General features: G+C 35.5%; 1 protein-coding gene across 23 annotated transcripts in view; it reads left to right on the top strand.

Moving 5' to 3' along the window:
• CACNA2D1 (calcium voltage-gated channel auxiliary subunit alpha2delta 1) overlaps window positions 1–25824 on the top strand; it is a 516207-nt gene that overhangs the window by 377572 nt on the left and 112811 nt on the right. For all 23 annotated transcript variants that reach the window (XM_014855387.3, XM_044768108.2, XM_014855384.3 and 20 more), the window contains 4 exons: window positions 1092–1223; window positions 16537–16606; window positions 18798–18848; window positions 21440–21539. In XM_014855387.3, coding sequence (XP_014710873.1) covers window positions 1092–1223; window positions 16537–16606; window positions 18798–18848; window positions 21440–21539 — 353 coding nt within the window. The remainder of the gene's footprint in view (window positions 1–1091; window positions 1224–16536; window positions 16607–18797; window positions 18849–21439; window positions 21540–25824) is intronic.

Here is a 25824-nt window from a genome sequence, read left to right as displayed (position 1 = left end):
CTATGTCCACTACTTCCTGGGGGCCCAGTCCGTCCTTCAGATGTATAGCTGCCTGGGCCACTTAGGCATCCTGTTGGGCTATGTAGGTGTCTTCCATTGGTCAGTGAATGTCCATTTAGTTGTAGGTCAAAGGGGGAGAGATAGCAAGAACAGCTCTCTCTGTCATGTTGCTGACATCACGCCTTAGCCTATGTTTTACCTCACATTATAATTGCTTCTCTTTAATTATAATGATTAGCATATATTTTTAATACCTATTCAAGATCAGTCAGTAGTTTTAAGCAAATATCAAAATCAATGACTTGGCCCTTATTTGTACCATGCTCTAAATATTAACTAAACTAACCAGAAAAAAAAGAAAACTGTTGTTCATATAGGTAGTGATAAAGTATCAGCTACTTCCTGTTTCTAACACTGATATTGTCAAGCCTATGAATGAATTTTTTCTTTCTCAAAATGTATACATTTGTTGATGTTTTTGTGTAAACACAGTTAATACACTATTCTCAGTGACAAACATCTATTTTTTTTAACTCAGGTAACAAACCAAATTATGTTAGTATATCACAGAGAATCACCAATAATTGAGGGAGGTGGTCATCAAACTGTACACAAAGGTGTCCTGTAGGTTTCTTCAGAACTGCCTCAAGGGGAGGCATGCCTCACACTTCTCAAACAGGAGAGCTCTGCTCATGTCTGTTTTATGTATCACAGTGGTTCTCAACAGGGATCAATTTTGTCCCCCAGGAGTCATCTGACAATGTCTGGAGACAGTTTTGCCTCTCGCAACTGGGAGAATGGTACTGGCATCTAGTGGGTAGAGGCCAGAATGCTGCTAAACATTTTACAAAGTACAGAGCAGCTCCCACAACAAAGAATTACCCATCCCAAAATGTCAATAAGGCAACTGTAATATAAAAATTTGCTTGAAGAAATAATTCCATGTCTAAACTTTTTGATAGCCACTGGATTAGAATACTCTTGTAGCTAAAGCAATGAAAATCTGTAACATTATTTTGTAAATAAATGAAGACAGATTCAATTATTAATTATACATTTGAATTAATTAATTTTTCCTTTTTTGTTCTTAGCAACAATTGTGTTAAATGAGCTCAACTGGACAAGTGCCTTAGATGAAGTTTTCAAAAAAAATCGAGAGGAAGATCCTTCATTGTTGTGGCAGGTGTTTGGCAGTGCCACAGGCCTAGCCCGATATTATCCAGGTAAATACTTAGTATTTCAATAAGTATCAAATAAAATTGTAAGTACCAGACTTAATGTTTCTTGAGAACACTTGTTACCTTCTCCTACATTGTAAGAAGAATATGGTTATCATGTTACTTTTATAAGGAAAGAGTATTCCTCCTTATATGGCTCTGTATCTATCAAAATCACTTTAAACTGAAACACCTGAGAATCATCTCAGGGCTCGGGAGTGGGTTTGGGGTTGTCACCTAGAATCAGGCCAGGCTGCAGTGAGACCATGAACAGGTATCTGTCTACCTGGAACAGGGAGTTATCATGAATCCTAAAACAATCCTTAGATAAGGATCCAACTGCTCAGCATGGACCAAGTTGTGAGTCACATTAGAGAACTGAATAGAATTTTTAAAAACTAATTGAAATATTTCTCTCTAGATTTCAAGTCTATGCTTTTATGTGAAAAATGTTGATGCTTTTCTTTAATTAGTGAATGTGGATTTGTTAACATGAGTATGACAGGAAATAAAATGAAATTTCCAGGAAAACAGACCATTCTTATGTGTCAGGTTGGATTAATTTTGAGAGCATCTCAGTGATGATATATATTCAGTTAAGATGAATATAATTTATAAATTAAAATGAATTAACTTTTGTAATATCCTTTATTATTGTAAAGAAGGCTAAGGAGAAATAAATCTATAACTAAAATGAAAAGTAAATCACTAGTAAATCCTGTGAACACATTGAAAAGAATTTAAGTGAAATGTCTCTTGGTGTTTTTAACTTCTCTTCCTTTTAGAACAAGCTGACAAGCACAAATGCACTTTCTTTCTCAAAGACATGGCCTGAGTTGTGGGATACATGCTAGGTAGTTGGTCTTTAAACAGCTACAATATATGGGAAAATTTTTCTTGAGACTAGCGTTTTCTAAACATGTTTAACAAATAAGTTATTCACGATAAAAAGTCACAACAGTGAAAATGGGGTGAAATGGAAATTAGATCATATCTAGCTTTGTATGGTAATAGCAATGAATAAAATGATGTGGGCATCATCAGACTCAATAGACTCAAATTAGGGAAAGAAAACTTCTGCCTGGTTCCAAAGGCCAAATGGTAAGAGCAGTGGCAATTATTTTTTGTGGAAATCCAATGGGCTAGGAAATGTCTACTTTGTTTTTCAATGTTGAAAAAGAATCATGAGTTAATAAAATGTTAATATCTGATATGGGGAAATTATGACCATATAGGTTGTTATCATAATAGTGGAATTTCCTATTTACAGAATCATTCTTCAGAATAATACAACTCTTCTAAAATATTCTTGTTATGGTATCATGAACAATATCATGTATCAGGAGACTGAAAATTTTAGGTATATAAGATAATATAAAGAAAAAAAGTGATGACTGCCATGGAATACACTACTCACACACATAATAAACCTGATATAATAAACCTTAAAGTTATATCAGGTCTTATAAAACATTTATGATTTTTAAATATAGGAACTAGATACCTGGTAAGCTATCCAGTAATTCACAAATATAAAAATACAATTATCAATAACATAACATTATGTAACTTTTAAGTACTTTAATATATATTGCCTCATTGCAAAATTCCATATATGAGCAGTTGAGGGAAAGAAGGAAAACGATAAGTGAGACAAATTAGGATAATAATGAGAAACCAATTGCCCAGTACCAGAGGGAAATTGATGATGCTGAGAAAGAGACAAATAAGAATTATAAGGGAGAAATGGGAAGGGGAGCAAGAGAAGATTTCACAAGAAAGAGGGAGAGAACACTGGGGTCAAGAGGTTGAAGGAAAGACAAGTTGTGTTTTGAGCAATTTTCAAAGATGGCTCTTTTTAAAAACAGCAGTTAACTTTTAAACTTACTAATACATTGTCTTTCTATTATTCTTTCAATGTGAAGTGAGGGATGATTGCTTTAATTTTTTTTTAACCCTAATCATAAATTTTCAAGTGTGTTAACTTTTGTTCATTTTACCTTGGAGTAGCTCTTTAAGTGTTTAGTTTAGCTGAATCCATGTGATCCCCATAGAACACATTAGCTGTGGAAGCAAGTGTGTTCTCCTGCAGTACCCAGCTTTTGAGCAATGGCTTGGCAGACAAGTTGACTGACAAAATGACTGATGGGCTGAATTCAGTTACTTGTTAGAAGAGGTTATTTTAAATGATTCTCATGACTGCTATGGAATACACTAGATGCAATTTTAATTTTAGTGAATCTGTTGCTGAGTTGTTCTTTTTATTTTATTATTTTTTCACATACAAAAAGCTGTACATAATGTATACAATTTGATGAGTTTGGAGATAAGTATACACCTGTGATACCATCACCACTGTTGATGCAAATAACCAGTAATCAATTCATAGATTAAAGATGAGTTTATTACATGGCCAAGCTGAGGACTATAACACAGAAGTGCGTTCTCCACCGGAGAAGAAAGGACTCTGGAGGAGTAAGATGTACAGCATGGTTATACACCATTTCAGAACAAAGAATATACATAAAACATTAAAAAAAATTTTTTTTAATACTACAGTCACAACATGTTTTGTAGCATTTCAGTAATGCACATGGTAGGTCAATCTGACATTGGTTCTGGGAAGGAATCTTTATCCTCAAAGAAATGCTGATATTGGAGGGAGGCATTCATCCCTATCTTTAAAGGCAAGATTGTTTGCTTTGGGATCCCATGTAATGTTTAAAGCAGATGTACAATGCATACTTGACAGGCCAAAAGTCAGGCTAGTCTAGAAAAATAAATTCGGGCCAAATCAATTTTAAACCAAAAGGTTTCCTCATATACCTCAATACCTTAACTTTTCTTGTTAGTTTTATTGCTTTTCATTTATTTCCATTACCACAATCAATGCTATAAACCCATCCATCATCTCCAAAAGTTTCCTCTCACCTTCTTATTTATTACCGTATCTCTGCTGTGGTCACTCTGTACAAATCTGTGTTTTAAAATAAGGAGTTGTTTCTGCTCTGCAGGAAATTTTAATCTAATTAGAGAGTCAAAATTTATACATCTTGAAATTTAAGTTACAAGACAAATCATTAAGTGATTAAATGCCAAATAAATTAGACAGACAGTAACAAAAGATCTGCTACAGGAGTTTTGAAAAAGATAAGGTAGTTACAGAGCAGAGTCATGGGCAAGGTTTATGAACTGTGTATTGAAAATCAAGTCAGTGAAGAAGAAAAGGCAAACCTATTTAGAGGAAAGAAAGGCACAAAGTAAACAAGCAGGTAGATGAACAAGTGCTGTTGCAGGCTTGTGTTCCCAGCGAATCTAGCAGTTTGTTACAGAGGAAGAGTGACAGCAAATCAAAAGATTTATTAATGGCAGATTATGTGGCCTTGAATGTCAGAATGCATTGTCTGGGATGTAATGTGTAGGGAAATACCACGAACATTTTGGGCAGTGGAATACTATGGTTAAAGCAGTGCTTATTCTGATTGGAAGGAGAAACACTCAGAAAGCCTTGACCAAAAGGTATGCTATTATAATGATCAGATGTGGAAGTATATAGATCTGAACAAGGGACCAAATAGGAATTTAAAAAGAAGAATCCTTGGATATAAGAAAATGAGGGTATTAGGAACTTTACCAAAAAAAATGAATTGATACACATATATTGCTAAATGACTAACACCTCTATCACCTCACATAATTACCGTTAATTTTTTGTGATGAGAACATTTAAGTTCTAGCAACTTTCTTAGCAACTTTCAAGTATATAATACAGTATTATTAACTATAACCAACACGCTATATATTAGATCCCCAGAACTTATTCATCTTCTAACTAAAAGTTTATACCCTTTGCCATCTCCCTAATTACCCTACCCCTCACCCCTGGCGACCACCATTCTATGCTCTGTTTCTACAAGTTTGGCTATTTTAGATTCCACATATAAGGGAGATCATACAATATTTGTCTTTCTCTGACTTATTTCACTTAGCTCTCATGTAAGTGTATCAAGTCAGCACATTGTACACTTTTAATGTTATGGTGTTATACAATGTTATATCTGAATTATATGTCAATTTAAAAAGATAAAATAAGAAATTATATAAAAATAAACAAATGAATTTAGTGACAAACATAGGGTATAAGTTGACTATAACTTTTAGTTTGAGTGCATATGAGAATGTTTACTGAAATAAAATATCCGAAGTATTTTTATTTTGGGGAGTAAAGTGATTTAAAATGGTAAAATTTGAGATGTCGACAGGAGAGTGTAGAATAGTTCTACTTACACCCAACCATTAGCTTTATGTTCTGAATTAAATGATTTGCTTTGTTATATACCATCCACCGGTTATGTTGTCTAGGGGACATATCATAGATATAAACACACAAAATAATATTAATATTATTACTTTGAAGTTCTCAAATGATCCTGATTTATAGAGGTGATTCTGTAGCCTTATTTTTGTTGCCTTTTGTATAACGTCATCTCTTACCTGAATCTGTCTTGTTTTTCACATGTAAAGGTTATAATAGTTGTTCACTCTGCTGTCAACTATGGATTCAGTCATGCTTAAATTAATTAAGTGATTTATTTTATTGCTGATAGGTCAGAGTAGTTAAACAATATGTTAATATGAAAATGGGAGCTGCCTGTAATTTGACAGAGGATAGCATCATGTATACAATATGTGAATAAGTATTACTAAAAATGTTTAGTTATTTTTAACTTCTAAAAGATATCCCTCATTCTGTTCCTTTTTCCTTTATATATTGCTAAATTTCTATACTGTGTGCCATCCATTTTTAGATATATAGAATCATCATTGCTATGTAATTAATTTTATGTTCAATATATTTTATTAAGAAAAATTAAAAACATTTTTGTCCAAACTTTAGACAACTATTTAAGCACTTCTCTCAGGTACACCAAATATAAAATTGTTAAGAACTGTATTATTATCATCACTATCTAAGAAGATTTATTGACTTGTAGAAACAGGAAATGTGTTCCTATAGAATCATAATGTTTTTTGTAAGTACATTATTATTGTCTAATTGCATTGATTTGCTTACAAAAATAAGAACTTTTTTCTCTCAGAGTTCACATTTTTCTCTATGTAGTGCATATCTGAAATCATTTTCCAATAAAGTCTCTTCATCTTTTACTTTATAGAACTTGCTATGTTCAAGCTTACTTCTGAGCCAGAGCTGATAACCACATATGGGCCATCTAAATGATTAAGTCTCTGTGTACCATTTACTTTATTGAATATTCCACTTAACTACACAACTTGTCCTTGTTATCTGCTACTCCTGCTGACAGACAGATATCTCTTTATGTTAAATAAAAATGTTTTATATGGGTTATCTGGCATCTGCAGAATTACCAGGAAATCACTTTGTAATAAGTGCTTTTATTTTTAAAACTATGGTGATTTATCCTTGCCTATAATGCTGTGTATCTCTGTATGAGTTTCTGCCACTTGTGTAGCTGTAAGTTAGAGAGGTGTTCTGGACATACTACAGTAGAGATATCAAAGATACTTCAAGCCGAAACAATGATATTACCTGAACATTGAGTCTCGTTGTTCAGAAACAAAATTTAAAAACCAAAAACATTTTCATTAGGTCAATATAGTCAAGTCTGAGCTGGAAGAGGGGAAAACTGGTAAGAACCAGCAAAACTCTTGTTTTTGAAGGAACTGAAGTGTTCTAAGGATTCAAAATTACATGCAGTAAAATTACATGTAGTAATTATGTACAGTTTTATATATAATTTTAGATAGTAATTATATATATGTATCCATATATAAAATTATATATAGTATAGTAAAATTATACAGTCTGGAACTTTTCACTTTTTGACATCTGGCTCCCTTACTGTGGCCTTCAGACCATCTTTGGACTCTAACCCAACCTACATCTCTAGTTTTATTTCTTACTACACAGTTCAACCTTCATCATGTACCCCTACATAAGTACGTTGCCCTTTTTCTTCCTTGTTTAATTTTTATTTCATTTTCTACATCCTGTCATCAATTTTCATATCTCTATATGCTTTGACCCTAGAGCCCCATGTCTGATCATATACATCCTGTGCGTCATTCAAAATAGAATAAAAACACTGCCTTCCACATGAAGGCTTTCCCACATGCAATCTTACTTTACTTTTTTCTCTCAGAGAACTTGGTTTTTATCTATATTACAACATCTGTCAGACTTTATCTTCCTTCAGAATTAATTTTGTATCTGCTCTTTTGGAAAAGCATTGCAGTGTAAGTAACTGCAGGTAGAGGTGGCTACTTATATACGTGTACATCCCGTGTACCTAACAGAGTGCCGTGCATACAGTGATTAATGGTTATTTGTTAAATTAAGCTGGATAAATAAGTCAAGATCATAGATACTAGAGCTGAAAACAAGTATCAGAGTAGAATTTCAGAGAATTCAGTTTCTAAATAAAATGAAACATGGCAGGAAAAGCAGATGGAAAATGCTAGGAAACATAGAGTTATAATTATCTAGGTCCCTGCCTGTATACCTTTCCCATCTTACCCTCTTTACCTATTCCAGTATTCTCCATGGGGTTTCCAGGGTGACCTAGTGAAGTCAGTTTACAGAGTTCCTAGAGTTTTATTGACTGTGTGACATCAGCCTGCACCACTGGGGATGGAGTAGGATGGGGAAATGGTATGACATTCCAAGCCCTAGTCATAGGAATATGCTTTTAAGTGGTTGAAATCTAAGCACATCTTACAATAATATGTTACTTAAAAAATCTACAATCTATAATAAGTAGTCCCAGTTACTCAATGATACTGTTTTCAAATGCCCACATATGAGTGCTTCTTATGTGTCAACTCTAGTACCAAGGGTTTATGTGTATAAATCATTGAATCTTATTTCCTACTTCTGAGGTTTAGAGCTATTATTACCCCCATTTTACTGAAAAGGTTAAGTAATTTATCCAATGAGAATCTAGGTAGACTAGCTCCAAAACTCATATTTTAAGTTTTACACTAGGCTAGTTCCAATCAGAGAAGACAATTTTAAAGAACAGACAAGAGAATAGACTCTTCCTATTGGCATTTACCCAATTGAATGACTGCCTTTTAGTCTTCTCTTCTGCCTGTGAATCTTATGGGTGGTTCTACTCCATAAATCTTCAGTCATTCAGCATTTGAAAACTTGATCTGGGAATGACCACTGTTTTGGGACCAGTCACTTTTCAGAAATACATGTCCACTGCAAAATTCAGCATTGATACATGAAAGATAAGACAGACATGAAAACTACCTATATTTTAGCAATGTAAATATTATATAGTTTTCCAGGGCCAAAATAATACTCTCCTAAGAAGATAGAGGAATGTAAGAAAATATAGTGAAGCAAATTTCAAACACTCTATGAAGCTTTTACCTCCTATACGTTCTCCAAGCTTTAAAACTTGACTCAGGTCTGGGAAAGGTTCTGATCTGTATCAGGATATGTATTCAATTTCCTTAAACAATGGCTATCATAACAGAGACTATATACATTTCTCTCACATAAAATTCCTACTTAATAGGTAAGTCAGTTATTTAGGATAAGTCTGGTGCATGAGGTTTCCAGTGACAGAGGTTCCATCTATCTGCCGTTCCTTAAGTTGTTGTCCTCATCTGTATGATCAAAACTGGATCAACACTATCACATCCACAGTTGAAGCCAAAAGAAGAGGGGAAAAGTTAGTCGAAGGCAAGCAGCAAGATGCAAAAGTTGTACATATCACTTCTGCTCACATGCTATTTACTAGAATTTCATCTCATGGCCCCACCATGGCAAGAAAGACTAAGAAGTAGAGTTTCTGGTGAACAGTCAACTAAAACTTGAGGAGTACTATTACTAGAAGGAAGAAGAAGAAAAAAATTATATTGAAGCCCTGTCACAGTCTGTTCCTCTGGCAGTGCAAGTATATGTGCACAGACATAGAACATACTCCTTTCCATAGGAGATGATCCAAAGTCCCAACAAGTTAGTACATCCAGCTCAAAATCCAGGTTCTCCGGGTAACATGCAGTTCTCTCCATCATGTGGATATGACTTTTTCCTAATTTGGTTACTTATAATACAACGGAATACCACTTACTTTTTCCGCCCTATTCCTGTCACTGTTCAGATATCTAATATATAATGGGGGTGTCTTCTGGACGACTACAGTAAAAACTCCAATTTCGAAAAAGAGAGGATGAAATACATAGTAATCACTGGTCCATGGTATGTATTACAATGCATCAGGCAAGAAATACAAAGATCTCCTACTCTTGCATAAAATTTCTTGGTCAGCCCATCTGATTGCTCCTGGGAGTAACTCTCTTGTCTATAACCATCACTAGCACATCTGAAGGAGTGTGCTTGGGACTAAACAGCTTTCATAGTTTGCTTCCGCTGCAGGTGTAGAGCCCAAAAATTGCTTTAGGGTTCACAACAATTACAAGATTTCTGCAGACTAGGCTTGAGGTTTCTTTGGTAACACAAACGGCATCAAAGACAGCACTGAGTTGGCTTCTAGTTTTTTCTTTTTCTAGTGAGTTTCTTGTGCAAACAGTCTCAGTCCTAAGATTTAGTCTAGAAATCATTCTTAAGTCCAACATCTTTTAGATATTTACTGGGTTCTGGAAGTTATCCCATCCTCATCTCTGTCATCTTAAAGGTGGCTTACTTGAAGACATTGCTGAAAACAGAAAATTTGATATTATAATAGTAGTGAACATTAATCATTTTTTAATTGTCCATCTGTTCCTGTGGCAGAGGCTGCTAGCTGCCCACCCAAATTCTGTCCTCCTATTCCATTGTGAAGTTTTTATTTTGAAAATGACTGCTTAGCCATCTATGTCGGACCAGTAGAACATGGGTGAAAGTAATACAGTCACGTGTTGCTTAGTGACGGGGACAGAGTCTGAGAAATGCATCATTAGTTGATTTCATTGTTGTGCAAACATTATAGAGTCTATTCACACAAACCAAATGGTATGGCCTACCACATACCTATGCTCTATGGTATAGCCTACTGCTCCTAGGCTACAAACCTTTACAGCATGTTACTGTACTGAATACTGTAGGCAATTGTAACACGATGGTAAGTATTTGTTTATTTAAACATATCTAAACATAGAAAAGGTACAGTAAAAATATTGTATAAAAGATAAGAAATGGTACACATGTCTAGGGCACTTACCATGAATGGAGCCTGCAGGACTGGCTGTTTCTCGGGTGAGTCAGTGAGTGGGTGGGGAGTGAATGTGAAGACCTAGGACTTCACTGTACGCTGCTGTAACCTTTATAAACGCTGTACACTCAGGCCACACTGAATTTATAAAACAATGGTTTTTTTACTTCACTAATAAATGAACTTTAGCTTACTGTAACATTTTTACTTTATAAACTTCTAAATTTTTTTAACTTTTTGACTCTTTTGTAATAACACTTAGCTTAAAACACAGCGTACAGCTGTACAGAAATATTTTCTGTCTTTATATCCTTGTTCTAAATTTTTTCCTATTTTTAATTTTTCTTTTTACTTTTTAAACTTTTTTGTTAAAAACTAAGGCACAAACATACACATTAGCCCAGGCCTACACAGATCAGGATCATCAGTCTCACTGTTTTCTATCTCCACATCTTGTCCCACTGGAAGGTCTTCAGGGCAGTAACATGCATGGAGCTGTCATCTCCTATGACAATGCCTTCTCTGGAATACCCACTGAAGGACCTGCCCGAGGCTCTTCTTGAGGAGGTGTCAATCTTCAGAAATATGGCCATGGTGGTTTGCTTAGTTTGTTTCTTTTTTCATCATAGATTTGCTTGTAAAAGATAATGCACCATGACCACTCTTCTCCATTAATGAAAACCTTTTAGTGTTGAGGTCTATGTTTTCAAACTTTTTAAGGAGCTTGTTGAGGTCTGCAAAAGCTTCGGCTAAACCCTTCTCTGTGATTTTTCTTGGAGATTCTTTTTCTTCTCCTGCAGTTTCCTTTTCTCTTGCTATGACGTTACAATGGCTATGATGTCACTGGGCAATAGGAATTTTTCAGCTCCATGATAGTCTTATGGGACCACTATCGTATATGTGCTTCATCGTTGACTGAACCAAGATTATGTGGCACATGACTGAATGTGTCACCTCAAGCCTGAGATTGTTATGACTTAGGGGTGCCTTCTCCACACTTTCTCCCTCCCTCTAGCAACTGCATATTGTAGGGGAGGAGGACATTTCCTCTCCCCAAATGTGGGTTCGTCTGGCCGGAGAACGAATTAAATTCACATGAGACAGAATAGCAAGAGAAAATTAAACAAAGCTTTATGAGGAACCATGGCCCGGGGCCTTTCTTCCCGAAGGAAGAAAGGGCACCTAAGAAGTGGGGTACACATAGTGGTTATATACCCCCAAACAGGGTGTTTCACATGTGGTTGAAATGTCCCTCCCACAATAGTCACAAGATTGCCCTGTCGGCACAGTGCTTGATGGACACAGCAGGTAATGGTCTGCTATCTCGGTGGGCGTAGCAGGAGGCAAGTCGATTGTCTGGAGCTGGGGGGTCACAGGTGAGCGCAGCAATCAGTTCCTAGCCTAAGGTAAAATGCTTAATCCTTAAAGAAATGCCAACTGTTGGGAGGGGGAGGGAAGTCAGTTACAGGAGGTTACCAGACAAGCACAATAAAATGCAGATTTAAGTCTTTGCCTTTGGTATTGACTAAGAGTTTTTAGAGAGAAGGTCATGTCCTTTCTTCTTCCTGGTACAGAGAGGGAGGCACCTTTTACAGATAGAGATTTACCTTACAAATGTAAATGTGTCGTAACAAAGGGCAAGTTCCATTCTTCCTTCCCGGTCCCAGTTTATCAAAAGCAATCAGCCTCAAATAATCCTGATGCCAAAGAGACATATCTTGGGGTGGCCAATTTCAGGTCCCCACAATATCAATGCCCTAGGTGATCTTGCAAACTAAGTGTTGAAGAAGGCAAAAATTCCACAAGCTGTAGGTCTCTGAATACCTGCTTGAAGCAGAATCTATGCCTCTGTGACTAGTAATATTTAACTTAGGCTGTTATATGAGTGAGAAATAAAATTTGTGCTAGGAAACAAAAGACTTGAGATTGTTTATTAAGTTATTTTGTGCTACTATAATGAATACAGAATCTTCTTTCTATGTTTAGGGTATTTCTAAGATTAGAAATTTTACTGGGCAGCAGAGCCTGTTTCCTAACTCAGAATCGGAGAGGCCAATTATTTGTCTTGTTAAATTCTCTGGCACCTCCATATGAGTACATAACCCGCATTATGTTAATGAGACTCATCCAGGACATTGATGTGGGAGCCATGATACAAATTTGGGACTGTGGAGACCCCATTCTGGGTTGGTAGTAGTAGGGCAGCAACACTTAGATTACTGGAAATTTGGGGAGCTATACAATACACATTTGTTGAATTAATTCTGGCTTAAAAGATGGCCCAAATTCCTTATCCTGGCTTACAGTTCAGAACCATGACTAATATTCCATAGGAGATGACTGAGACAAGCCTAAAATAATGACCCATGTAACATCAATTAGATCCAGACAATAGGACCAGGGTTGGCTTGTAAAGGCATTTTTGAGTATGTGAGATTTACTTTTTTTTCTTTTCATGAGATGAAAATGTGAAGTCTTTTAGAATTAGAAAAATGCATTTGAACTTGTTAATTGGAAATGCAACTAGCTGTCATTTGAATTGATGTTTCCACCCAGAGAATCAGCCCTCAATTCATCATTATAAGCTTTATTATTTCCTAGCTGCTGAAGTTAAAAACTGAAAATCTATTATTTTTAGACCAGATTAACTAGAAATAGCTCTACAATCTGCATACTTTCTCAAGAATTTTTCTCTAATACATATCTCAGTATTCTGAATTAATGTATACGTAAACACCTTTTTAAACCAGTGATTTGATAACTAATATAAAACACCCTTAATATCATGTGGAGTAAAATTGCAGTACAGTAGATTTGGTCAAAGACACACCCACAGTTCATTTTTGATCAGGGAAAAACCGTTCTCATAAATGATCATTATCACCATTAATAATGGCATTCAAAAATGAGACGCCCACATTGTGGACTGTATTTCCATTCCTTTCTCCTGTCATCCCAAAATCTTATTGGAAAGTGAAAGGGACATCTACAATGAGCAACATTTCACTTTTTACAGGAAATTTGGAAGCCCTGATTTCCTCTCAAAACACGTAGCTTCATTATGCATCATTATGAAACTGATTATTTCAGGGAATTGCAGGGTATGATTATTATCCTTTTTAGTATTTGACCTTCCATAATTCTCAGCCTATAAATAATTTACCACTTAAATGCCACAATGGGATTTTACAACAAATAATTTGTTTAATAATTAAATTAGCAATATCACAGAAGAAAGCACATTGTTTAATTTTGCCGGAATATAAACATCTTAATTTAGTATAATCAAGGCATATTTCCTAATAGTAAATATCTCAGAAGGCTTCTAAGAGAAGATTATTAATACTTTTAAATATAAACCATCTAAGATTATAAACTATACTAAAATTTAATGGTCTGGCTCATATTGTAAATTATAACCTTTTTTTCTTCCTCTAAAAAAAGAGCAATTTTATGGATCAGAGTAATACATATCACAGTTAATTTTGATTAGCAATTATAGTGAAAACAGGAATCCTAGATGAGTGTGATCTACAGAGAATTCAGAAATCTAATTTAAATGTGACTTTCAAGTTCATTTTATTAAACCATTTATCAGATTTATTGGTTGACTACTTTCAACTCGTAGTAGCCGCTATTGTACTGGCAGTGGTGACTAATCTCTCTTCTCACTCACATGTTTATATCAGTCTGAGTCCACTCTGGAGAGAGAAAACGCAATATTTTGAACTGGGAAAGTTTGTTTTTTAATAAAGAATTATTAACTATAACAAGTATTGGAATAATGAGGGATTGGATAAAAGTACAGAGAACTCTGAAAAATATAGGAATACCAGATATAATATTATATAACCTAGTATATAATAATAACTACCCCTAGAGCTGAGATAGAGAGTCCAAGAAAGCAACCTCAATCCCCAGTGCCCCTGGGCTGAGATCAGATCTTACAGAGGACATAGTTATGGCCCAGATGAAATGACATAAGTTACTGTAGTGTAACACTGGAAGGATTTACTGGAAGTTCACCCTCTAGGATCCCAAGTGCCTCAGTGGAGGCACTCCACCACAAAAAATACTCAGGGAGTTCTGCTGCCATTAGGTGCTGGAAAACCTGAGAGCGCTACAGAAGCCTTGGGCTGGAGAAGTTACCCACACCACAGGAGCTGAGCTCTGGAAAATACGCATGCACTGCAGGAGCCGACACCAGTAAAGCTGCACCTGCTGCAAGAGACCTTGAGCAAACAAACCAGAAGCAGGAAGCAAAAACCCTTTACACATGCAACGTCTTTCTTTTACCATCTGCTGACAAGGCTTAAAATTGTGCTTGTTGGTCAAAGAAAAATATTTAAAGGGCCCAGATCCATTTTCATAGAGCAAGTTAAAAGGGTGAATTTGGAGCTGAGACAATAGATGTGTAACCAGCACAACATTGTAGTGAAAGTAAGATATCATTTATTTAAATGTTTAGTTATTACTAATACCCCAGCTTGGGGAGTCAGATATTGTAGAGGACTAATTGAAAGTGAACTGTCGTTTCTACCAGCATGCTTATTGCTTAATTCCAGTGCTACCACACACACACACAAAAGTAATATTTTATCTCAGTACCTCTAAGTTTCTGCAAATTCAAATTGAAAGGATTAAAGTAAATCTACCATTTCAGTTGCATTGACTATGTCGGTAAATGGTTGTTGGGGGAGTGCCATATTTAAACTTACTGTTTCATATAAATGTGATTAGTCATTTAAAAGAATAAATCATTGTATAATATAGCCACTAATAGGAAAGAAATTTCACAGTCAAGGAAATATTTTTTGATATATCTCAATTGGCCAAATTATCTTAGTTGGCTGATAAACCTGATTCTCTGTAAAGTTCTCCATAATTTCCATAATTTCTCAATACAGAAAAGGGCAAAATAGATTGGAGGGCATAAGTCATATGGATTTTTATTAAGAATTTTCCCGAGTCATATGTACAAATGTGTTCAAAGAGAGAACTTCTTCAGCAGAAAATTACCATCCAACTTATCAGCGGTTATTGATCTCCTTGGATCTAAGATGTGTGTGTGTAAAACATTTTAATTAAAGTAAGTATAGGTTTAATTAGAATAAGTGTAAATTGATTGCTTTTAAAAATCAATACAGTTAGACTAAAGTTTTTTTTCTGATTACTGCAACATGATAAAGTCTCTGAAACTAACAGAAAATTATTGAATTTGTGCTTGAATTACTTCAGATGATTCAAATAAATTTAAGGAGAAAAGTTTTTCAGAGTTATTTTAATTATACTTTAAGCTTTTAAGTATAATTTCAAATGGACTGGCCATTATCAAATATGTGAATGATAAGGTTAAAAAATTATGCTATTTTATGATAACAATCTAAGAAAAATAATAGTCTTTTTATAGAACAAGATAGTATGGCATTGAATGAAAATATAAGGATCAAATAACTAAAAGTACAATTTCCGTTAGTGACAAATAAACTTTCTTTTATGGTAGATTTTTCTGTTAGTAGAAAGAAAAGAAAATGTGTATCCTCTGGACACCTGATAAAACATATAAGTTGGCACCCACAAAATCCTTATGTCTACAACTTCTTCATGAAATATGGTGAAAAGGAAAACTGACTATGTTAACTTTCTTTTGTACTGCAATGTTTTATTCCTTTTTTTTTTTTTTTTTTAAAGATTTTATTTTTTCCTTTTTCTCCCCAAAGCCCCCCGGTACATAGTTGTGTATTCTTCGTTGTGGGTTCTTCTAGTTGTGGCATGTGGGACGCTGCCTCAGCGTGGTTTGATGAGCAGTGCCATGTCCGCGCCCAGGATTCGAACTAACGAAACACTGGGCCGCCTGCAGCGGAGCGCGCGAACTTAACCACTCGGCCACGGGGCCAGCCCCTGTTTTATTCCATTTTTAAAAAGAAAAAAGTTAAGGGCATAAAAATTATATTCCCCATTTGACATTGCTCTGTCAATGAAGAATGAGAAGTGGAATGTGTCAGTGGTATTTTGTGAGTTTTAAAATATTTTTGTAGATCACATCTAATATTTTGATTTAACTTCTCTATTTTCAATTTAATTTAGGTTCTCTCTATTTTTTTTTTTTTTAGCTTCTCCATGGGTTGATAACAGTAGAACCCCAAACAAGATTGACCTTTATGATGTACGCAGAAGACCATGGTAAGAATTTTTAGGTAGTCATGAAAAGATTAAATGGAAGAAGCAGTTACCTTTTGTGTAAAAATGTTGGAAAAAAATCTATCCATTATTAGGATGAATATAGTATAATTTTTTAAAGATCTCTGGTGGATTTTTTTCTTTTAATAAATAAATACAGTTGAAGGTAAATGAAGATGATGAGTTCAAGTAGGCAACAATAATTAATATTGTTGAAATGATTTATCAGATGCATTTCAAATGGACTACTTTAAGTTTTATATTCAATGTCATCTCTGAATCTCTTTTAGCTGGTGGGAATTTCTATTGAAAGGCTCCCAGTTTGCTTGGAGTAGAGTTCTGACAAAGTGTCTAGATAGAGTAGAAGATAATTTGCCTCTGGCAGTGAACTAATGAGAACAGTCCCCAAGGTCAGAGCTGCCCCTAGTTATAATGATATAGCTTACGTTTCATTTTTCCAAAAAGAAGGTTTATTTATGCCTCACTACTAAAGCCACTCATTCTCCTGGAAAAATACCAGATAACTCATAATTGTACTCTCTGGGAAACAACTATTAAACTAGTGTATTTTATTTGAGTAAAAATAATTTCATTATTTGAGTAAAAATAATTTTTTTGATATTTGAGTTTTTAAAATATTTGAGTTTTTAAAAAATGTATTTAATGTGTGGATATATATTTTTTTAATTAGTTAATGTTAATCCACATATTATTCTTGTTAATATTTCTGCAAAGGAGGTGGCATGGAGTCATGGGTTGTTCAGTGGAGGCAAAGACTATGTATGACATCACAGGGTTTAGATTCAGGAACTGATTGTTTTGGGGGAAACTTACAAGCTAGGTGCCAACCAGAAGAGGCACACAATATCCTATCATCTCATCTTCCCGTTGAGAGACATGCCTGGACCGGTGTTAAGATACTACACATGAACTAGATTTGCCTTCCATTGGAATAGCCCGGCAATCCTGCCCCTTTACCTTCTTATACAGAAACAAACTTTGGTGCAAGTTATAAACTCTGCTTCATGAACACATAGTCCTGTGTAGATACTAACTGTGTTGGATATTGTGGGAAAATGAATTGGCAAATTATCTGGCAGGCTTCTGAGAAGTTAGATTTAGAGTCATGGGCAAAGAGGCCTCAGAGATAAATAGAAAGTTGAGTTCAGGTGCAGCTCTTCCTGTTAGGGAATACAGGCCTCCTGTTCCCCATCGGTCTGTGCCAGGCAACATGAATTTTGGGATCGTTCACCTGCAATTAAATTTATCTCTCTTCCGTCACTAAACTATCTAAGTAGAACTCCCCTAGAGTCTCTTTAATATGCAGAGAATCTGAATCTGTAGGGCTGCAGTTAAGTGTGGAAGTCAGCATTTTTAACTGCCTCTCCAGGTTATTCTCAGATGCTATAAAGTTTGAGAGTCACCACTTGAAACTCTTAGTAATAATATTATATATTCTATTTTTAATTACTTCTTTGTCCCTTTGTATTTCTTTCTTTCTTTCTTTTTGTTGCTGAGGAAGATCCACCCTGAGCTAACAGCTGTTGCCAATCTTCCTCTTTTTGTATGTGAGCCACTGCCACAGCATGGCCACTGACAGATGAATGGTGTAGGTCCACACCCGGGAACCAAACCCGGGCTGCAGAAGTGGAGCATGCCAAACTTAACCACTGGACCATGAAGGCCAGCCCTCTATTTCTTTTCTTTTGATGTTGTTTTTTCATATTCATAGACCACTTATATGTTTTTATGTTTATTTTTTGCTTTCAAAAATATAACATAATCTTATTATTATTTGTCCTTATTATTATTCCTAAGAGTTAGTTTTAGAACCTGTGGTCAACAAATTGGAGTTTAGGATAATTTTCTTTTTTTTTTCAGGAACTTGTCCTTCCAGAAGTTAATTTCTTTTGCTCCTAGTCTTAAAACACATCTCTTTATCTTTTATTATAAATATCTGTAAAATATACTTTAAATATTATGCCTCTGACATCTCTACTATCATGTAAAATATAGCTTTTTAAAATTGACATTACAGAATTGTGAATGAAAGAGCATTGTCTTATGAAATAGAATAGAAGTAGGGCCTTGCTTGGAAAATACCTTATCTCAGAGATCAGTAGATAGTAATTCAACAAATATCAATGTTTGATATTTTTCAAGAGAAAAAATATTCATATGGTATTTGTTTCAGGTACATCCAAGGAGCTGCATCTCCTAAAGATATGCTAATTCTTGTTGATGTGTGAGTAGTTAAATATTACATATTTCTTTATATACTGAGAACATAGGGAGGATTTGTAGATAACAGTAATATGTTGGAACTGAGAAATAGGTTGGAAAAAAAGACAAAAAATAATTATGATGACTTTTGTATCCACACAAAGAAGCTGTATTTAAGACAGTCACAAAACAAACAAAAGTTATTTTATTGAAATTGAGAAGAATTTGTATAGAATTGAAAATTATGGCATAGTTTTAAGGTCTGAGCTTTTTGAAAAATTATTCATTAGCTTCCAATTTTTTGCTTTATATTTTAAACAATATTAAAGTACATGGTTGCTAAAACTAAGCAGTTCCTGCTACCAAAAAAATAATGTAGAATCATTTCATTGGCACTTGATCATTAATGATTCAAATAACTTTTAGAGATTTGGCCACAAAATAGATAAATATTAAATATATTGTCAACAATGGGACTTTTTCAAGGAAAATGCTAATATATTAGAAAGAATTCCAAGAGTTTTTATATTGGTCATTTTATTTGTTACATTGCTTCAAGTGAAGGGATGTGTGTGTGTGTGTGTGTTTATAATCTTTTAATAAGATTGAAGAAGAAATTCTAGAACACAGAAAATAATGTATCCTGCTATGGAATTTAGTTTTTAAGAACAATACCAAGGAATTAAAAACATGAGAAATAAAATGCTTAGATTATTTTCCCCAAGAGAAAAAAGTACATCTTCATATGTTCTTTGCCACATTGGAAGAACCAGAATCCAAAGTTTTGTAGGCAACTAAATCCATATCACAGCTAGTGTCAGCATTTAAAAACATCCCCATTATGCCCTGAAGTAAGTAAGTTCGAAACTTTAGAACCGAGCCTGAGAAAGAGAAGATGAATGAATTTGACAAATGTAACTTAAATGTTAATTCTCATTTCATTTGTTAAAATGCATTTAAATTGCATCTTGTCTTAATTAAATTGTTGTGGAATTTATATCACTTGCTAATCCTTGATATTCTTCTTAAGTACAGATCTAAATGTTGTGCAATATGTTATAATCCTATTGGATATATGATAATATTCAGAAGCAATTTCTCTTATTAAAATCTTTGGAAAGTGTTTATGAAGTTGAAATACCATTTTTAAAAATTATTTTAACAGAAATGTGTTGAGGGTCTCCTAGATACCATGTAATAATATAGAATAGAGATAAATATGATTAAGAGGTGGTCCCTGATCTCAAAGATAATTCAAATATATTATCCATATTCACAAATAACTAAAATAATTGTAGGAGGTTATAGATATAAAGTGTGACACAGCACTAAAGGAGTCCATAGGAAGGAGATGGCAGTTTGATTTAAAGTGTCAGGAAAGACTTCATTAAGGAGATAAAGTTAGAATTGAATCCTTAGAGCTAAGATTTAACCAGGCAGGCATGGGGAGGGGAGAGGAAAGAGAGTGGAATTTCAGGTGGAAGAATTGACAGAAGCAAAGTGGCAAAGATGAGAACATCTGGGGGAACTATATCGAGGAGGTAGAGGAAGGAGAGAGAGAGAAAAGATTTATGAAAGTTTTTTGAATGCAGGACTATTGAGATTGTTGGCTATTTAGTAGGTAACTATAACCTATTAACAGTATTGGATCAAGGTGTGTTTCCAGAATTTTCACCTGTTAGCATGGGGAGGAGAAGAGACTAAGAGCTGGATTGAGTGGCTATTACCCTAGTTCAGTGTCTTCAGATAACGAAGGCCTGAGGCAGAGTGGAGAGAGGATGGAGAGGAGGCCACTGCTTTAGGAACATTGTAAAGTGAAATGAACAAGGAAGATTGTCTGAATGGATAGGAAGGTTGAGAGAGAGGAGGAAATTGATTGGCTGAGTTCCATCCTGGTTGTTACCAAGAACACAGATAGAAAAGAAAAATATGTTTGAGAGTCATTTGTCATTTTGGACATCGAGTAGTTGTTTAACAAGCAATGATGTGTAAAACTGGGAAGAAGTCGAGAGTTAGAGATGTAGAAGTAGGAGTTAGTTGCCTAGAGATGAGCCACACAAATAGATGAGGTCGCCAAGGATCATAGAATATGTAGACACAAGACAAATGAAGACTAAACCCCTGAGAATATCTACTTTAGGATACAAAACAAGGTATTTTGTCCACAAATCTTTCTATTATCACAACTGTTATAAGCTTCATTATTATTGATTTAAATCAAGTCAAACAATGGGCTCCCTTAGGCAATGACTATTAACCTCTGTAGGTCTCACTTCTAACTTGGCTAATAAAGCGAGTATTCAGTTATATATTTCCTAAATAAGTGAATATGTCATGAGTATCCATATTTCCTTAAAATTGTCATTTGATGTGTAATTTATATCATTGTAGTTAGAAATATATACATTCTGATGCCGGAAGGAAAGAAAGACAAGATTTCTTATAATTTATTTCTCTATCAGAAATATGATACTACTGATTTTGTAAAGACAAAATTGTTATTTGAACATTATATAAGTGATCTAGAGTCTATGCATAGGTTGCCTTTTTTTAGGATGTCCAATGTTGTTTAAATATGTGGTCATTAACTTGCATGGACTCATTTTTTTATAGGAGTGGAAGTGTTAGTGGATTGACACTTAAACTGATCCGAACATCTGTCTCTGAAATGTTGGAAACTCTCTCAGATGATGATTTTGTGAATGTAGCTTCAGTAAGTACAAGATGACTGCATTTTTCTGAATTAAATCTGCAATTTCTATCTCCCCTTGACGTTAAATACTTTATAGTGTTTTATCACAGACAGGCTGAAGTATTTCTGATCTCTTCAAGACTATCTTACTGAACTGTCTTGTCTTGTTACTAATTCTCCTATACTTCCATGCCAGGGTCCTTTATGAATGTCTAAGCCTTTACCCATGAAGTAATGCATATGAAGGAAAACATTACACATATTCTCCTTTACTGGGAGAGCTTAAACAGATGACATGAACTTCTGTACTCATTGATAACATTGTAACTCCTAATAAGTAGCAACTTGGCAGTATAATTGAATGGCGATTTTCTATTCATTATAATGCTCATTTCACACTGGCCACATATCCATAATGTATTATATTTTTAAAACATTTTTTTTATTAACACAAGAACCAATAGATACTTGAGTGTCCTTCTTTTAAAGTCGTATTTTCCCAGAACCATCTTAGACCTTCCTACTCATAGCTAGAGAGTAGTAAACTAGGAAGCAAATAAAACAGGACAAAATGAATGTTACCTTGTCTCATTTTACTTCATAGAATATAGGCAAACGATTTCATGGCCATTTACTGGTGGATACAATTTCACATTTGAAGTGGTTATATTCACAGAGATGCAGGTGAGGGAAGAGGAATTTGTGGTGAGGTCATTTTGTGCTGAACAAAGGTGAATGGGTCTGTCTCTAAAACCACTTGGAAGGAAGAAGCTAAAGCAGCGGGCCTGCAATCTATTTCCTCCCTTTACTGGAAGGGCACCCCTGGGAAAAATCAGGCAGGGGAACCAGGTATAATCTCTCGGCAGCCTGAGCTCCAGGTGATTAAATAAATGATATTTACTAAGAGGAAGAGGCTGTATTCCTAAAATGCCTTTAGCGGGATATCCCTGGCTAAGGGTAACTATCATAAATAGAACCCAGGATGAATGAGGCAAGATTCCTTAAAAACATGTCTTTTAAGTGATATAACTCTCTGGGAGATAAATTGGAGATATTTTGTGGTTTAAATACTCCCGCTATTCAAGGAAACCTGGGAACCTCTTTTTGAGACCTCCTTTCATCTGGGCCAGAGGGTGCCCCCAAAACCATAAGGAATGACCTGGTCTATCAGTTTTCTAGGGCTACTGTAACAGAATATGACAGACTCGGTATCATAAAGTACAGAAATTTATCTTCTCACAGTTCTGGAGGCTGGAAGTCCAAGATCAAAGTACTGACAGCTTTGGTTTCTCCTGAGGCCTCTTTCCTTGGCTTGCAGATGGCCGCCTTCTTGCTGCCTCTTCACATGGTCATCCCTCTGTTCATGCATACCTCTGGTGTCTCTTCCTCTTCTTATAAGGACACTGGTCATATTGGATCATGCCTCTACCCTGATGGTCTCATTTTAACTTAATCACCTTTTTGAAGGCCTTATCTTCAAATACCATTACATTCTGAGGTATTGGTGGTTGAGACTTCAGCATATGAATTTGAGGGGGACACAATCCACCCCATAATACTTGGGGTACTACCCTCCATGTCCAGGTCCAGATCTTTCTCTCCTTTATGTGAACCCTTAGCAGTCCTTTAGTTTGTCTGTATCCTTAATATTATTTAGTAAAATTTGATACTGCATAAGATCTGTGATTTATGTCAGTCTGATTTTACAATCTGACCCTGTATGTTTGCTCACCACTTATTCAACAAAATGCAAACAAGTAAAATATAACACTTGATCTCTGAGATAAAATGATCAGAAAAGATAGTCATTTAGTTTGATTTGTACATAAACCTATTGCTTATTACAAAGACATTGGAATGGTTGCTAACAAAATATTATCTTTGGTATAGCAAAGGATAAAATCATAAAAGCATTAAATTTGGTACAGATTTGGCATATCTAATGAAATTTATATAAAACCAGCAGATACTAAATATGGTTAATATCTTAATCTGTCTTCTTCCTGATCCTCACCATGGATTCAAGTGTATATAGTTTATTTGAAACACGATCCCAGTGAACACTGCCAGTTAAAGGAGTGGGGAAATGAGGCAAGGGAAGGAAGGAAGCCAATTAAAGGAACTTAATTTAATTCAAAGGAACTTAATCCTACTGAGGAATCCTAGAAGCTGTATAGAATATGAACTTCAAGATTATTCTGCCTAAATGCCAAGGTGCTGGGGTTTTAAGGACCAGCCTTCCACATGTGTGGGCAGAACAGATTCTGGTCACAAGAGGGAGAACTGAAAGAAAAAGTTGTAGCTGATGGTTGTTAGAAACCTGGCCAGTGTCCACTGGGTCCAGGCACTGATCCTTAAATTTGGGCAACTGGTCACAAGTTTTAAAAGAGTAAACATAGTACATCAGAGAAGTGTGCTGCCAGAGTTAGAACCAAGTCCGTAATTTATATTAATCTTTTCTCTCCTCTAATATTCTTCCTAATTTCCCTGTAGCCTTGGCCATCTCTTGTGCTGGTTTCTTGCTTGGTGGTTTGACCCAAACTTTTATCCCAGAGGCCTATGAATCCATTATTTCTGTGTCCATTCAAACAGTGGTTCCTGCAATTGTGCATTCACAGATATCACCAAGCATGGAAGTGCTTGAATGCACCCCCTGAGTTCTATGCATAGTTCTCCCTCATGATAATCTCCTTGTCAACTGCAGCCCTGCCAGTGGAGTAAGTGTTTTTTCTGGCATGCTAGTCTACTGGCATGAGAAGCCCAAAATACCCAGATAGTAGCTATGGATTTAGGTTTAGTGAAATTTTTGCCGTGACCCCTGTAGAAGCACCACCTCGCTCCCACACCTACACACACCCACTTGTTAAGGAGAACATTTATTTCAGCAGAGCCTAAAGTTGCAGGGACAGGGCATAAACAAATATCCCAAGCAAATCATTTTGAGTTATGGTGAGTAAAGACATTCCTACTTCCTTCCCTTGGTTCTCAGACTCACATTTTGCCCTTTTGGGGCAGAGCGAATGTGGGGAGGGGAAACCTGATTTGTAGCATTTGCTAATTTTCATAACATAAATACTCCAGAATGCCAATTTCAAACTACCTATGTGAGGTCAACTGGCTTTAAAACTTCCTAAAAATTTAACCATTGTTGGTTTTTTTTTTCTTTTGAGGAAGGTCAGCCCTAAGCTAACATCTGCTGCCAATCGTGCTCTTTTTGCTGAGGAAGACTGGCCCTGAGCTGACATCCATGCCCATCTTCCTCTACTTTATATGTGGGATGCCTACCACAGCATGGCTTTTGCCAAGCAGTGCCATGTCCTCACCCAGGATCTGAACTGGCAGACCCCGGGCCTCCAAGAAGTGGAATGTGTAAACTTAACTGCTGTGCGACTGGGCTGGCCCCTGAGCATTGTTTTTTTTTTTTTTTTTTTTTTTTTTTAACTAATGTTATGATAGATTACAACCTTGTGAGATTTCAGTTGTACATTTTTGTTAGTCATGTTGTGGGTACACCACTTCCCCCTCTGTGCCCTCCCCCCACACCCCCTTTTCCCTGGTAACCACCCATCTGATCTCCTTATCAATATACTAATTTCCACCTATGAGTGGAATCATATAGAGTTCGTCTTTCTCTGACTGGCTTATTTCGCTTAACATAATACCCTCGAGGTCCATCCACGTTGTTGTGAATGGGCCAATTTTGTCTTTTTTTATGGCTGAGTAGTATTCCATTGTGTATATATACCACATCTTCTTTATCCAATCATCAGTTTCTGGGCATGTAGGCTGGTTCCACGTCTTGGCTATTGTAAATAATGCTGCGATGAACATAGGGGTGCAACGGACTCTTGAGATTTCTGATATCAGGTTCTTAGGATAGATACCCAGTAATGGGATGGCTGGGTCATAGGGTATTTCTATTTTTAACTTTTTGAGAAATCTCCTTGCTGTTTTCCATAGTGGCTGTACCAGTTTGCATTCCCACCAACAGTGTATGAGGGTTCCTTTTTCTCCACAACCTCTCCAACATTTGTCACTCTTGGTTTTGGATGTTTTTGCCAATCTAACGGGTGTAAGGTGATATCTTAGTGTAGTTTTGATTTGCATTTCCCTGATGATTAGCGATGATGAACATCTTTTCATGTGTCTATTGGCCATATTCATATCTTCTTTTGAGAAATGTCTGTTCATGTCCTCTGCCCATTTTTTGATCGGGTTGTTTGTTTTTTTGTTGTTAAGCAGTGTGAGTTCTTTGTATATTATGGAGATTAACCCTTTGTCGGATAAGTGGCTTGTAAATATTTTT

The sequence above is a fragment of the Equus asinus genome, chromosome 1 (assembly GCF_041296235.1).
Source record: "Equus asinus isolate D_3611 breed Donkey chromosome 1, EquAss-T2T_v2, whole genome shotgun sequence".
Taxonomy (NCBI): Eukaryota; Metazoa; Chordata; class Mammalia; order Perissodactyla; family Equidae; genus Equus; species Equus asinus.
Note: the sequence above shows the minus strand (reverse complement) of the source record. Positions and strands in the feature narration are given on the sequence as shown.